Genomic DNA, 15,881 nt, shown 5'->3' on the forward strand with positions numbered 1-15,881 from the left:
AGAAGGGAAATTAGTTATCTCTTGTAAAACAGAACGTATCCATTAAGGTTTATGTCTTGCAGTACTTTTCCAGTACTCTCTTGAAATAATTAAGTGCCTTTGATGAATGCATCCCTTGTTAGAAGGATCCATACACATTTTCATTATCATTATGCAATCACTGGTTGAATTTGGTTTTCTTACATCCCTTTCACTCACCAATAGAAACCGGATCATGACCCTTGTTCCCTGAACATCTAACATAATTGTTAGCCCTTGATTTTTTTCCGTTCTTACAGTCCCCATAGTTCTCTTTGGTTGGGTTATTTATCCTTGGTTTTGTGACATCTCTTGAACCCTTACTGATTACAAGAACAGGCAATTGCATTAAGCTTACTGTAGATGGCGCAAACAAGTATTCTTTGTTTCATGCCTCTTCAATTGCAGGCACAGAAGGAAGGTAATGTAGAGTTTGATTTGCATGAGATGTTGTAGGTTGAAGTGAGCCCATTGTAGGGCTTACTACAACATTTGCTGAAGATGACACTGATGGACAGCTAGTACCCAGCTTCGTTTGAACGTTTGTTCTACCATAAGGGTACATTTTCCTTTCTAAGTTTAAAGATCGAGTTTGTGCATTTGTTCCATCAACTTTTCCTTCAAGGAAATACGTTAACATTTCTCCTTTGCCTTTAACACTGACTTTTCCCCGGCAAACAAATTCATAATTGCAACTCTTTAAAATCCGATGAACATCTTCAGTTACCTAGGAACAAAAGCACAGAAATAATTATTATATCTTTATTTTAATGTTTGCTAATTGTCTCCTTGACAGTCACTGTAACCATAGCTGCAATGTAAGGGTGGATTACAGGCCATGTTATTTGAGGCATAATGGCAACAATTTATAAACAAAATACTTTCAGTTACAAAAAAACAACAAAATAGAAAAGAGGTAAAACATACCTGGATTTTCCCTTGTACCCCTGTGCTGTCCATTCTACTAGCAACATTTACTGTATTGCCCCAAATATCATATTGAGGCCGCCGGGCACCAATGACACCTGCAACTACAGGGCCAACATTGATACCTGAAAGAGTTTTTTAAATGCACTGTTACATAAAATAAATGTAAAGTTCAAGGAAGTGATCAAATGTGAAAATTGAAGACATTGACAGAGAATTGTTCACTCTTACTTTGATCATTTTAACCCTTAATTTGTGACACTTATGCTCATTTCCTTTCTGGCACATGCTCCATATCATAGTCTTAATACATTTCAATTATTCCCAGATGCTTGCTCACAGGGGGTAGGAAAAGTGGAAAATGTGTGCTCATATACCTGCCATCATACACAGACTGTACAACTGACTTTGAGGGACCAGACATTTACTGTACTACTGATCATAAGGAATAAAACAAATTTTGTACTGCAAGCCACAAGGGATCACATGGTCAACATTGCAAAAACCAATGCCTCAGTCCCAGGCTAAGATTTTCAGGTGAATGTCATAGGAAGAGCTACGTCACCATAAATAATGTTCTGGTTCTTTTTGTCAGCATCTGTCAAGCGTATTATAAATGTATTAACGTTTAGGGTGTGTTCACAAGCGTGTGGACTTTTTTAGCCCTTTCACTCCCAGCGAATGGGTCATGGAGTGATGAATAAACATGGTGCTCGAGAGTGCAGTGGCCACCAGCTAATTACCGCGACCAGCAACAATGCCGATCGCAGTTATTAAAGCCTTAAGATGCCGTGATCTGCGGACAATGAGGATGCCGGTAACTGGTTTCCAATATGGTAGGACTCTCTGAAGAGACCCAGGGTATTGAAGCTGCAATTCTTATTTTGGACAACATAAGAAATTAGTAATTCTGCTCTCATGGATCAAGAACTATGATGGTTCAGAATAAAAAAAATAAAAAAAAAATATCTGTAGCCTCAAAAATGAAAAAGGTAAAAAAAAAAAAATTAAAACATATATAGCAAATAAAAAAAAATATAAAAATTTAAATCATCCTCCTTTCCGTAGAATAAAAAAAACACATAAATAACAAAGAATATAAACATGGGCATCGCCGTGTCCGAAAACACCCATACTGTTAACCCCTTAAGGACCATGCCATATTTCACCTTAAAGGGAACCTGTCACCAGTTTTATGGTGTCCTAACTAAGGGCAACATAAATAAGTGACTGATTCTCTTAGCAAGATGCTGGGTCACTTTCTTTAATTGACCCAGTCAATCTGCCAACATCTTGTATTGAAAAGCTACAGCTGATAATGATGAGTCATGAATATTTATGAGCTCCTGACTCTCCCCGCCCACCTGCTGCTGAGTGACAGTTTGTTTCCATATGAACCAGCAGCAGGTGGGCAGGGGAGTGGCTATAGCTCTGATTGAAATATACGCTGGACTCAATGACATCACGCTGGACTCCAATCAGCTCATTAGCATGCGGCATCTTTGTGTGTATATTATGAGATAACCATCTGTCACACCAGTAAGTGAATACATCTAAGGTACTTTTTAGTAGTTAATTATTGTATATAATTAGTTAGATTATAATCAAATATCCACATGACAGGTTCCCTTTAAGGACCAGGCCATTTTTTGCAAATCTGACATTTTATGTGGTGATAACTTTAAAATGCTTTTACTTATCCAGGCCATTCTGAGATTGTTTTCTCGTCACATATTGTACTTCATGACAGTGGTAAAAGTGAGTTAAAAATATATATTTTTTTTATTTACAAAAAATATACTTTCCCCCCCCCCAAATTTCCAAATTTCAATTTCTCTAGTTTTATAATAGATAGTACCATAATACCTCCCAAAAAAAGCTATTACTTTACATTCCCCATTAGAGTTGTTGCGATACCAAAATTTTGATTCGGATTCCATACCATAAAAAAGGTATTGCGATACTCGATACCACGCGAAAAAAATAAAACAAAAAAGCCACGTGCATTCCGCATTTTTTTTAAATGGCGAATCGCGCTGATTTTTTAAATATTTTAATAGTTTGGACTTTTCGGACGTGGCGATGTTTATTTATTTATTGTTTATATATTTTATATGTAAAATTGGGAAAGGGGGTGATTTATACACTGCGTGCAGAATTATTAGGCAAATGAGTATTTTGACCACATCATCCTCTTTATGCATGTTGTCTTACTCCAAGCTGTATAGGCTCGAAAGCCTACTACCAATTAAGCATATTAGGTGATGTGCATCTCTGTAATGAGAAGGGGTGTGGTCTAATGACATCAACACCCTATATTAGGTGTGCATAATTATTAGGCAACTTCCTTTCCTTTGGCAAAATGGGTCAAGAGAAGGACTTGACAGGCTCAGAAAAGTCAAAAATAGTGAGATATCTTGCAGAGGGATGCAGCACTCTTAAAATTGCAAGGCTTCTGAAGCGTGATCATCGAACAATCAAGCGTTTCATTCAAAATAGTCAACAGGGTCGCAAGAAGCGTGTGGAAAAACCAAGGCGCAAAATAACTGCCCATGAACTGAGAAAAGTCAAGCGTGCAGCTGCCAAGATGCCACTTGCCACCAGTTTGGCCATATTTCAGAGCTGCAACATCACTGGAGTGCCCAAAGGCACAAGGTGTGCAATACTCAGAGACATGGCCAAGGTAAGAAAGGCTGAAAGACGACCACCACTGAACAAGACACACAAGCTGAAACGTCAAGACTGGGCCAAGAAATATCTCAAGACTGATTTTTCTAAGGTTTTATGGACTGATGAAATGAGAGTGAGTCTTGATGGGCCAGATGGATGGGCCCGTGGCTGGATTGGTAAAGGGCAGAGAGCTCCAGTCCGACTCAGACGCCAGCAAGGTGGAGGTGGAGTACTGGTTTGGGCTGTTATCATCAAAGATGAGCTTGTGGGGCCTTTTCGGATTGAGGATGGAGTCAAGCTCAACTCCCAGTCCTACTGCCAGTTTCTGGAAGACACCTTCTTCAAGCAGTGGTACAGGAAGAAGTCTGCATCCTTCAAGAAAAACATGATTTTCATGCAGGACAATGCTCCATCACACGTGTCCAAGTACTCCACAGCGTGGCTGGCAAGAAAGGGTATAAAAGAAGAAAATCTAATGACATGGCCTCCTTGTTCACCTGATCTGAACCCCATTGAGAACCTGTGGTCCATCATCAAATGTGAGATTTACAAGGAGGGAAAACAGTACACCTCTCTGAACAGTGTCTGGGAGGCTGTGGTTGCTGCTGCACGCAATGTTGATGGTGAACAGATCAAAACACTGACAGAATCCATGGATGGCAGGCTTTTGAGTGTCCTTGCAAAGAAAGGTGGCTATATTGGTCACTGATTTGTTTTTGTTTTGTTTTTGAATGTCAGAAATGTATATTTGTGAATGTTGAGATGTTATATTGGTTTCACTGGTAAAAAGAAATAATTGAAATGGGTATATATTTGTTTTTTGTTAAGTTGCCTAATAATTATGCACAGTAATAGTCACCTGCACACACAGATATCCCCCTAAAATAGCTAAAACTAAAAACAAACTAAAAACTACTTCCAAAAATATTCAGCTTTGATATTAATGAGTTTTTTGGGTTCATTGAGAACATGGTTGTTGTTCAATAATAAAATTAATCCTCAAAAATACAACTTGCCTAATAATTCTGCACTCCCTGTACTTAATATTTTGATGTGTTTTTTAAAACTTTTTAATATACAAACCGGATTCCAAAAAAGTTGGGACACTATACAAATCGTGAATAAAAACTGAATGCAATGATGTGGAGGTGCCAACTTCTAATATTTTATTCAGAACAGAACATAAATCACGGAACAAAAGTTTAAACTGAGAAAATGTACCATTTTAAGGGAAAAATATGTTGAATCAGAATTTCATGGTGTCAACAAATCCCCAAAAAGTTGGGACAAGGCCATTTTCACCACTGTGTGGCATCTCCCCTTCTTCTTACAACACTCAACAGACGTCTGGGGACCGAGGAGACCAGTTTCTCAAGTTTAGAAATAGGAATGCTCTCCCATTCTTGTCTAATACAGGCCTCTAATTGTTCAATCGTCTTGGGCCTTCTTTGTTGCACCTTCCTCTTTATGATGCGCCAAATGTTCTCTATAGGTGAAAGATCTGGACTGCAGGCTGGCCATTTCAGTACCCGGATCCTTCTCCTACGCAGCCATGATGTTGTGATTGATGCAGAATGTGGTCTGGTATTATCTTGTTGAAAAATGCAGGGTCTTCCCTGAAAGAGATGACGTCTGGATGGGAGTATATGTTGTTCTAGAACCTGAATATATTTTTCTGCATTGATGGTGCCTTTCCAGACATGCAAGCTGCCCATGCCACACGCACTCATGCAACCCCATACCATCAGAGATGCAGGCTTCTGAACTGAGCATTGATAACAACTTGGGTTGTCCTTGTCCTCTTTGGTCCGGATGACATGGCGTCCCAGATTTCCAAAAAGAACTTCGAATCGTGACTCGTCTGACCACAGAACAGTCTTCCATTTTGCCACACTCCATTTTAAATGATCCCTGGCCCAGTGAAAACGCCTGAGCTTGTGGATCTTGCTTAGAAATGGCTTCTTCTTTGCACTGTAGAGTTTCAGCTGGCAACGGCGGATGGCACGGTGGATTGTGTTCACTGACAATGGTTTCTGGAAGTATTCCTGAGCCCATTCTGTGATTTCCTTTACAGTAGCATTCCTGTTTGTGGTGCAGTGTCGTTTAAGGGCCCAGAGATCACAGGCATCCAGTATGGTTTTACGGCCTTGACCCTTACGCACAGAGATTGTTCCAGATTCTCTGAATCTTCGGATGATGTTATGCACAGTTGATGATGATAGATGCAAAGTCTTTGCAATTTTTCGCTGGGTAACACCTTTCTGATATTGCTCCACTATCTTTCTGCGCAACATTGTGGGAATTGGTGATCCTCTACCCATCTTGGCTTCTGAGAGACACTGCCACTCTGAGAAGCTCTTTTTATACCCAATCATGTTGCCAATTGACCTAATTAGTGTTAATTGGTCTTCCAGCTCTTCGTTATGCTCAAATTTACTTTTTCCAGCCTCTTATTGCTACTTGTCCCAACTTTTTGGGGATTTGTTGACACCGTGAAATTTTGAATCAACGTATTTTTCCTTTAAAATGATACATTTAGTCGGATTAAACGTTTGATCTGTCATCTATGTTCTATTACAAATAAAATATTGACATTTGCCATCTCCACATCATTGCATTCAGTTTTTATTCACAATTTATTTAGTGTCCCAACTTTTTTGGAATCCGGTTTGTATATTTTTTTTTACAGTTTATTAAACCCCTTGCCGACCTTTGACGTACTGTTACATCATGGGAACCACCGAGTTCCCGCAATTCGACGTAATAGTACGTCACAGTGATCAGGCGGGCACCGGAGCGGTGCGCGCGCGATCACTGCAGGGGCCCGGCAGTCCGTGGTAGCCGGGCCCCTGCTGTATCCGCCGGCATCGCTGTAAAAGCCGATGCCGGCGGATTAACCCCTTCTATGCCGCGGTCCGTGCTGACCGCGACATAGAAGAGGTTTGTGTCGGGTGAGGGAGAGCATCGAGTCCCCGCACTGCTGTGGTGTGGACCCGATGCGACACAAGGCAGCCCGATGCTGTGCAGAGGCTGCCCAATGCCTTGCACGGCATCGGGAACTGCCTTCTATGGGAGCCGAGGAGATCCAGCCTCAGGCTGGGTCTCCTAGGCAACCTGTTCGTGTATGACTCAGTGTCATACACTAACAGGCAATGCATTACAATACAGATGTATTGTAATGCATTGCAGAGGGGATCAGACCCCCAAAAGTGAATGTCATAAATAAAGTAAAGTAAAAAAAGTAAAAAAAAGTGTTTTTAATAAAATTAATAAAGTAATAAAATTAATAAAGTAAAAAAGAAAAAAAACGCCCTTTTCCCATTATTTTATAATAAAAAACAGAAAAAACAAACAAAAACCCACACATATTAGGTATCGCCGCCTCCGTAATGACCGGCTCTATAAATATATCACATGATCCACACTGTCTGATAAACACCATAAAAAAATTAAAATAAAAACAGTGTAAAGAAAAAGCCATTTTTGTCACCTTACATCACAAAAAGTGCAACACCAAACGATCAAAAAGGCGTATGCCCCCCAAAATGGTATCAATAAAACTGTCACCTCATCCCGCAAAAAATGACCCCCTACCTAATACAATCGCCCAAAAAAATAAGTAAATATAGCTCTCAGAACATGGAGACACTAAAACATCAAAATGCTATTATTGTGCTAAAGTGAAATACATAAAAAAATATATACATATTAGGTATCGCCACGTCCTTAACAAACAGCTTTATGAAAATATCACATGACCTAACCACTCAGATGAACACCGTAAAAAAAAAAAAAAAAAAAAACGGTGTAAAAAAATGCCATTTTTGTCACATTACATCACAAAAATTGCAACAGCAAGTGATCAAAAAAGCGTATGCCCCCCAAAATAGTACCAATCAGACCGTCACCTCATCCTGCAAAAAATAAGACTATACCTGAGAGAATTGGTAAAAAAATAAAAAAGCTATGGCTCTCAGACTATGAGACACTAAAATATGATTATTTTTTGCTTCCAAACTGCTATTATTGTGCTAAAGTGAATTTTTTTTAAAAAAAGTATACATATTAGGTATCACCACGTACGTAACAAACAGCTCTATAAAAATATCACATGACCTAACCACTCAGGTGAACACCGCAAAAAAAATAAAAATAATAAAAAACTATAAAAAAAAGCCATTTTTGTCACATTACATCACAAAAAAGCTATGGCTCTCAGACTATGAGACACTAAAATATCATTATTTCGGTTGAAAAAATGTTATTATTGTTTAAAACTTAAATAAATAAGTAAAAGTAGACATATTAGGTATTGCCACGTGCGTAACGATCTGCTCTATAAAAAAGTCACATGACCTAATCAGTCGGTTAAACGCTGTAAAAATAAAAAATTAAAACGGTGCCAAAACATCAATTTTTTTGTTACCTTGCCTCACAAAAAACGTAATATAAAGCAATAAAAAAATCATATGTACCCCAAAATAGTACCAATAAAACTGGCACCTTATCCCGTAGTTTCCAAAATGTGGTCACTTTTTTGAGTTTCTACTGTGGGGGTGCATCAGGGGGGCTTCAAATGGGACATGGCATCAAATGCGCCCTGCCGTGTGCCCGTACAGCAGTTTACGATCACATGTGGGGTGTTTCTATAAACCGCAGACTCAGGGTAATAAATATTGAGTTTTATTTGGCTGTTAACCCTTGCTTTGCTACTGGAAAAAAATTGATTAAAATGTAAAATCTGCTAAAAAAGTGAAATTCTGAAATCTCCAAATTCATCTCCATTTTTCATCAATTCTTGTGGAACACCTAAAGGGTTAAGAAAGTTTGTAAAATCAGTATACCTTGAGGGGTGTAGTTTCTAAAATGGGGTCATTTTTGGGTGGTTTCTATTATGTAAGCCTCACAAAGTGACTTCAGACCTGAACTGGTTCTTAGAAAGTGGGTTTTGGAAATTTTCCCAAAAATTTCAAGATTTGCTTCCATAGTTCTAAGCCTTCTAACGTCCCCCCCAAAGAAAATGGCATTTTCAAAATGATCCAAACAAGCAGTAGACATATGGGGAATGTAAAGTAATTACTATTTTTGAAGGTATTACTATCTATACTAATAAAAGCCCTGTGTACGTGCTCAGGGCTGTTGTCCGTGCGTGTGTGCCGATTAGTGAAGTGCGCATGCGCAGCGCACAAACTAATAAGCACACACGCAGCACACAAACTAATCAGCACCCGATCAGGGGGCTGAGATCCGCACAATTAACCCCACAGGTGCGGCACCTGAGGGGTTAATTGTGCGGATCACAGCCCCCTGTAAGAGATCGGGTGCTGCCAGGCAGCAGGGGGCAGTTATGTACACAGTTCTTAGTATATTCTAACTTGAAGTGTCCTCATCACCATGGGAACGCCTCTGTGTTAGAATATACTGTCAGATCTGAGTTTTCACGATAGTGAAAACTCAGATCTGAAAAAGCTGTTATGCAGACGGATCCGCACAGAACGGATACCATCGTTTGCATTTACCAGACGGATCCGCACCTAGCACAGGTGTGAAAGTAGCCTAAAATAGGGACTCCTGACTTTACATTGAAAGTCAATGGGGGACGGATCCGTTTACAATTGCACCAATATTGTGTCAATGTAAACGGATCCGTCCCCATTGACTTACATTGTAAGTCAGGACGGATCCGTTTGGCTCCGCACCGCCAGGCGGACACCAAAACGTGCCAGCAGTCTCAGCACCACGTGGCACTGCCAGTCGTCTCAGCCACCAGTCAGTGCCAGCTGTTTCAGCCATCAGCTGCAGTCTCAGCACCACCAGTCAGTGCCAGCAGTTCGTACCAGCCATCTCAGGCACCAGTCACAGTGCCCACAGTCTCAGCACCACCAGTCAGTCCTAGCAGTCAGTGCCAGCTGTATCAGCCATCAGTCACAGTGCCAGTGGTCTCAGCGCCACCAGTCAGTGCCAGCCATATCAGCCACCAGTCACAGTGACAGCAGTCTCAGCACCACCAGTCAGTGCCAAGCGTATTAGCCACCAGTCACAGTGACAGTGGTTTCAGCACCACCAGTTAGTGCCAGCTCTATCAGCCACCAGTCACAGTGCCAGTGGTCTCAGCACCACCAGTCAGTGCCAGCCATATCAGCCACCAGTCACAGTGACTGCAGTCTCAGCACCACGTGGCAATGCCAGTCGTCTCAGCCACCAGTAAATGCCAGCTGTTTCAGCTATCAGCTGCAGTCTCAGCACCACCAGTCCGTGCCAGCCATCTCAGGCACCAGTCACAGTGCCCACAGTCTCAGCACCACCAGTCAGTGCCAGCAATCAGTGCCAGCAATCAGTGCCAGCAGTATCAGCCACCAGTCACAGTGCCAGTGCTCTCAGCACCACCAGTCAGTGCCAGCCGTATCAGCCACCAGTCACAGTGCCAGTGGTCTCAGCACCACCAGTCAGTGACAGCTGTATCAGTCACCAGTCACAGTGCAAGTGGTCTCAGCACTACCAGTCAGTGGCAGTCATATCAGCCACCAGTCACAGTGCCTGCAGTCTGAGCCAAAAGTCTGTGCCAGTGACGCATATTACAGCTACATATAAGTCAGTATTACAGTAAGAGAAAATATTATCTATACTAATAAAAGCGCTGTGTACGTGCTCAGGGCTGGTGTCCGTGCGTGTGTGCTGATTATAGAAGTGCGCATGGACACACACACACACACACACACACAGGCCAATCCAGGTCGCAGAGCCGGGCTCGGGGGCACAGCAGCGCTCAGGGAGGAGGACGCCGGGAGCGGGGCACAGCGGCTTTCAGAGTTATACTCTGCCTGGAGCACACGGGACAGCGCAGCCGTCACAGATCCCGGGGAGCCGTCCACACTGAGAGTCGGCTATCTTACTCATTATGCCGCACTGCGCATGCGCCCGCTTACCCACACGCGCAGTGCGGCCAGACGCCGCTCCATTGGCACACACTCCATGGCCACTACATGTGCAGCATCCTATTGTAATGGCAGCAGGGGGCAGTCACTGTATTGCACCTGCCCCGCTCACTTACTACATGGTGAGGCAGGAGCCCTGGCGGGCGGCCAGGCACTGGTAGCGTAAATCACTAAGTGACGCCCCTGCTCCGCCCACTGCATGAATGAAGCAGTCGGCGCAGGCGCATGACGTAGTGAGTTACGCTGCCAGTGCCTGGCCGCCCGCCCAGCCTCCTGCCTCACCATGTAGTAAGTTAAGAAGTGAAGATCGTTATTATTATTACAGTTATTCAAAGTATTACTACTCTGAGCGGGGCCGGTGCAATACAGTGACTGCACCGGGCCCCGCTGCCATTACATTCACACTAAACAGCGACACTGTTATGGGGGGGGATCTGTGGATGACACATAGCATAAGATGCTATGTGTCATCCACAGATACCCCCATAACAGTGTCAGCCACAGACTCCAATAAGTGTCACCCACAGACCCCAATAAGTGTCAGCCACAGACCAGCCCCATAACAGTGTCATCCACAGATACCCCCATAACAGTGTCAGCCACATATACCCCCATAACAGTGTCAGCCACAGACCCCAATAAGTGTCAGCCACAGACCAGCCCCATAACAGTGTCAGCCACAGCGCCCCCATAAGAGTGCCATCCACAGATCCCCCATAAGAGTGCCATCCACAGATCCCCCCATAACAGTGCCATCCACAAATGGGGGATAACAGTGCCATCCACAAATCCCCCCATAACAGTGCCATCCACAGATCCCCCCATAACAGTGCCATCCACAGATCCCCCCATAACAGTGCCATCCACAGATCCCCTATAACAGTGTCATCCACAGATCCCCCATAACAGTGTCATCCACAGATCCCCCATAACAGTGTCATCCACAGATCCCCCATAACAGTGCCATCCACAGATCCCCCATAACAGTGCCATCCACAGATCCCCCCCATAACAGTGCCATCCACAGATCCCCCATAACAGTGTCATCCACAGATCCCCCCATAACAGTGCCATCCACAGATCCCCCCATCACAGTACCATCCACAGATCCCCCCATAAGTGCCATCCACAGATCCCCTATAACAGTTCCATCCACAGATCCCCCCATAACAGTGCCATCCACAGATCCCCCATCACAGTGCCATCCACAGATCCCCCATCACAGTGCCATCCACAGATCCCCCATAACAGTGCCATTCACAGATCCCCCATAACAGTGCCATTCACAGATCCCCCCATAACAGTGCCATCCACAGATCCCCTATAACAGTGCCATCCACAGATCCCCCATCACAGTGCCAGCACTACTGTTCTAGCGCCCGTTATTGTAACGGGCTTAATGTCTAGTCTATTCTAAAAGTAGAGTAATTGAAATTTGGAAATTTTTCAAAATTTTTGGTAAATTTGGTATTTTTTTTTATGAATAAAAATGGTTTATTTTTTACTTATTTTTACCACTGTCATGAAGTACAATATGTGACGAGAAAACAATCTCAGAATGGCATGTATAAGTAAAAGCATTTTAAAGTTATCACCACATAAAGTGACACACTGAGCTCTATTAGGGTGAATAGGACTTCACACTGTCCCTGCTGCTCTGTGCACACAGCAGCAGAGAGATAACCATGGCATCCAGGGCTTCAGTAGCGTCCTGGCTGCCATGGTAACTGATCGGAGCCCTAGGATTACACAGCTGGGGCTCCGATCAAAAGCTGCCACTGCCACCAATGAGGAGGAGGGGACCTTGTGGCCACTGCCACCAATGCTTATAATACTGGGGGGTTGAGGGGGGCGGGCGCACTGTGCCACCAATGATAATTAACCCTTAATACAAGAGGCGGGTACTGGCAGCAGATCAGCCACAGTTAACCCCTCAGGTGCCGCACCTGAGGGGTTAACTGCCGCTAATCACAGCTCCCTGTCAGAGGCAGGATGTCGGCTATGCGATTCTGCTGCTGGCACCCGCCTCCTGTATTAGAAGTTAAAGAGGACCTTATATGGGTTTGGACTTTGTTAAGCAGCAGGCTACATAGAGCGGAGCCCAGGGATGTCCCAGCACATACTAATATTCCTGGGCGCCACTCCGTTCGCCCGCTGTGCCCCATTACCGTCTCCTGCAGTCCTGCTCCATATGCTAATTACTAACGGAGCGATGGGGAGAAGACACCAGCTTCTCTCCTGGGGGTTCCTTCTCCCTTCCTTGCGATTGGGCAGCGCGCTGATGTCTCCTCCCCATCGCTCCGATAGTAATTAGCATATGGAGCAGGAACCAGTAATGGGGCACAGCGTCGAATGGAGCGGCGCCCAGGAATAATAGTAAGTGCTGGGACATCTCTGGGCACCGCTCTGTGTAGCCTGCTACTTAAAGTCTGGACCCAGGAAAAATCCTATCATTGGTGGCGCAGTGCGCCCTCCACTCCTCCGCCCCTCTCTCCCCATTGGTGGCAGCAGCAGCGGCACAGGGGGATGGAGAGACAGCTTCCTTCTCCCCTGTGCTGCCGAGGGAACATGAGCGCGCCGACAGCAGCGAGCTTATGTTCAGAGATACCCTTGACGAAGGTATGCCGAAACGCGTGTCGGGGTAACGCCATCCTAGGCATTCAGGTCTCCGTCACTTCTGGTGAGTCTGTGTTATCTCCATTTATACTTATGGCTTGTTACATATAGTCAGGATACGGTTCAGAGGGTGTATACAGCAGCTCCTTGCTGCGTCATACCATATAGTACCTTCTGAGGATATTACCTGCTATTGAGTAGCTATAATATTGTTCGGCAATTATGCTGTGATGTTTTTGTACTAGGACTCGCTTTTTATTAAATCATTGTGCATGTCATTTTGACATTTATATATTCAGATTCTGTATTGCTGGGATGGTGTTCTTGCTCCTTATTCCCCCTTTTTTTAATGGTATTTATTATTAATTGATTTTGTAACTAATAAAGTATACTATTTTTCATAATTGGACGTTTATGAGCTTCAGTTCTCTAGTTTTTTTTTTTATGTTCAGAGATACTAGACTGCGCAGTAGCGCAGCCCAGTATCCAAAAAATGGAAATCCCGGTATCGTATTCATACCGGGACAAAAGTATCGATTGGGTATCAAAATTTCGATACCCTCAACAACCCTATTCCCCATATGTCTACTTCATGTTTGGATCATTTTGTGAATGCCATTTTATTTTTTGTGGACATTAGAAGGCTTAGAAGTTTAGAAGCAAATCTTGAGATTTTTCAGAAAATTTTCAAAACCCACTTTTTAAAGACCAGTTCAGGTCTGAAGTCACTTTGTGAGGCTTACATAATAGAAACCACCTGAAAATGACCCCATTTTAGAAACTACACCCCTCAAGGTACTCAAAACTCATTTTACAAACTTTGTTAACCCTTTAGGTGTTCTGCAAGAATTAATGGAAAATGGAGATGAAATTTCACTTTTTTGGCAGATTTTCCATTATAATACATTTTTTCCAGTAACAAAGCAAGAGTTAACAGCCAAACAAAACTCAATAATTTATTGCCCTGATTCTCTAGTTTATAGAAACACCCCATTTGTGGTCGCAAACGGCTGTACGGGCACACGGCTGGGCGCAGAAGGAAAGGAATGCCATATGGTTTTTGGAAGGCAGATTTTAAGCTGCCATGTCACATTTGATCCACCCCTAGAGTAGAAACTCAAAAAAGTGACCTCATTTTAGAAACTACATCCCTCAAGGTATTCAAAACTGATTTTACAAACGACGTTAACCCTTTCGGTGTTCCACAAGAATTAATGGAAAATGGAGATGAAATTTCAGAATTTTACTTTTTTGGCACATTTTCCATTTTAATCCATTTTCCTCCGCTAACAAAGCAAGGGTTAAGAGCCAAAAAAACTCAATATTTTTTGCCCTCATTCTGTAGTTTACAGAAATACCCCATATGTGGTCGTAAACTGCTGTACGGGCACACGGCATTGCGCAGAAGGAAAGGAACGCCATATGGTTTTTGGAAGGCAGGTTTTGCTGGACGGGTTTTTTGACACCATGTCCCATTTGAAGCCACCCTGATGCACCCCTAGAGTAGAAACTCCAAAAAAGTTACCCCGTTTTGGAAACTACGGGATAAGGTGGCAGTTTTGTTGGTACTATTTTAGGGTACATATGATTTTTGGTTGTTCTATATTACACTTTTTGTGATGCAAGGTAACAAAAAATAGCTGTTTTGGCACTATTTTTTTTTTTTGTTATTTACAACGTTCATCTGACAGGTTAGATTATCTGCTATTTTTATAGAGCAGGTTGTTACAGACGCGACAATACCAAATATGATTACTTTTTTTGATTGTTTGTTTCAGTTTTACATAAAATGCTTAATAAAGCATTTTTGAAAAAATATATTTTTGTGTGTCTTCACATTCTGAAAGCCGTAGTTTTTTATTTTTATTTTCTGGGCAACTATCTAATGTAGGGGCTAATTTTTTTCGGTGTGAGAGGATGGTTTAATTGGTACTATTTTAGTGATGTAAGATGACAAAAAATGGCTTTTTTGACACACTTTTTCCTCACGGTGTTCACTTGAGGGGTTAGGTATTATGATATTTTTATACAGCAGGTTCATATGGATGCGGCAAAACCTAATATGTCAACTTTTTTTATTTACTTAGGTTTTACACAATAGCAGCATTTTTAAAACAAATTTTTTTTGTGTCTCAACATTTTGAAAGCCGTATTTTTTTTTTTTTGGGCGATTGTCTTAGGTAGGGGCTCATTTTTTGCTGGATAAGGTGACGGTTAGATTGGTACTATTTTGGGGGGCATACGCCTTTTTGATCGCTTGGTGTTGCACTTTTAGTAATGTAAGGTGACAAAAAAATGTTGTTAGGTCATGTGATATTTTTATAGAGTCGGTCGATACAGATGCGGCGATACCTAATATGTCTACTTTTCTTTTTTTCCCCTATTTTTTACAATTTTTTTTAACTTTATTTTGGAAAAAGGACACTTTTTTTACTTGAAACTTAAACTTTTTTATTTTTCACTTTATTTTTTGTCCCACTCTGGGACTTCAACTTTTGGGGTTCTGATCCCCTTTACAATACTTCTGTATTGTAAAGCATTGGCTGTAAGTGTATTACTGAATGTAATACCCTTACAGCTTCCTGCCTGTCACGGAAGGCATCGGCATGCCTTCCCTGCCATCGGGTCCCCGTCACAGCAGCGTGGGGACCCGATGGCTACTTCCTCCCTGCACGGACATCGCACGTGCCGCGGCACATCAAGGGTAATGCGTTG

At 42.6% G+C, this 15,881-nt stretch overlaps 1 protein-coding gene across 3 annotated transcripts in view; it reads right to left on the reverse strand.

The window, feature by feature from the left end:
• Positions 1-292: 292 nt before the first annotated feature.
• ADCY1 (adenylate cyclase 1) overlaps positions 293-15,881 on the reverse strand; it is a 573,552-nt gene continuing 557,963 nt past the window's right edge. For all 3 annotated transcript variants that reach the window (XM_040433282.1, XM_040433283.1, XM_040433284.1), the window contains 2 exons: positions 946-1,070; positions 293-745 (listed from right to left, as the gene is read on the reverse strand). In XM_040433282.1, the coding sequence (XP_040289216.1) occupies positions 407-745; positions 946-1,070 (464 nt within the window). In that variant the 3' untranslated portion in view covers positions 293-406. The remainder of the gene's footprint in view (positions 746-945; positions 1,071-15,881) is intronic.

Source organism: Bufo bufo, chromosome 5 (genome assembly GCF_905171765.1).
Source record: "Bufo bufo chromosome 5, aBufBuf1.1, whole genome shotgun sequence".
Classification (NCBI taxonomy): Eukaryota; Metazoa; Chordata; class Amphibia; order Anura; family Bufonidae; genus Bufo; species Bufo bufo.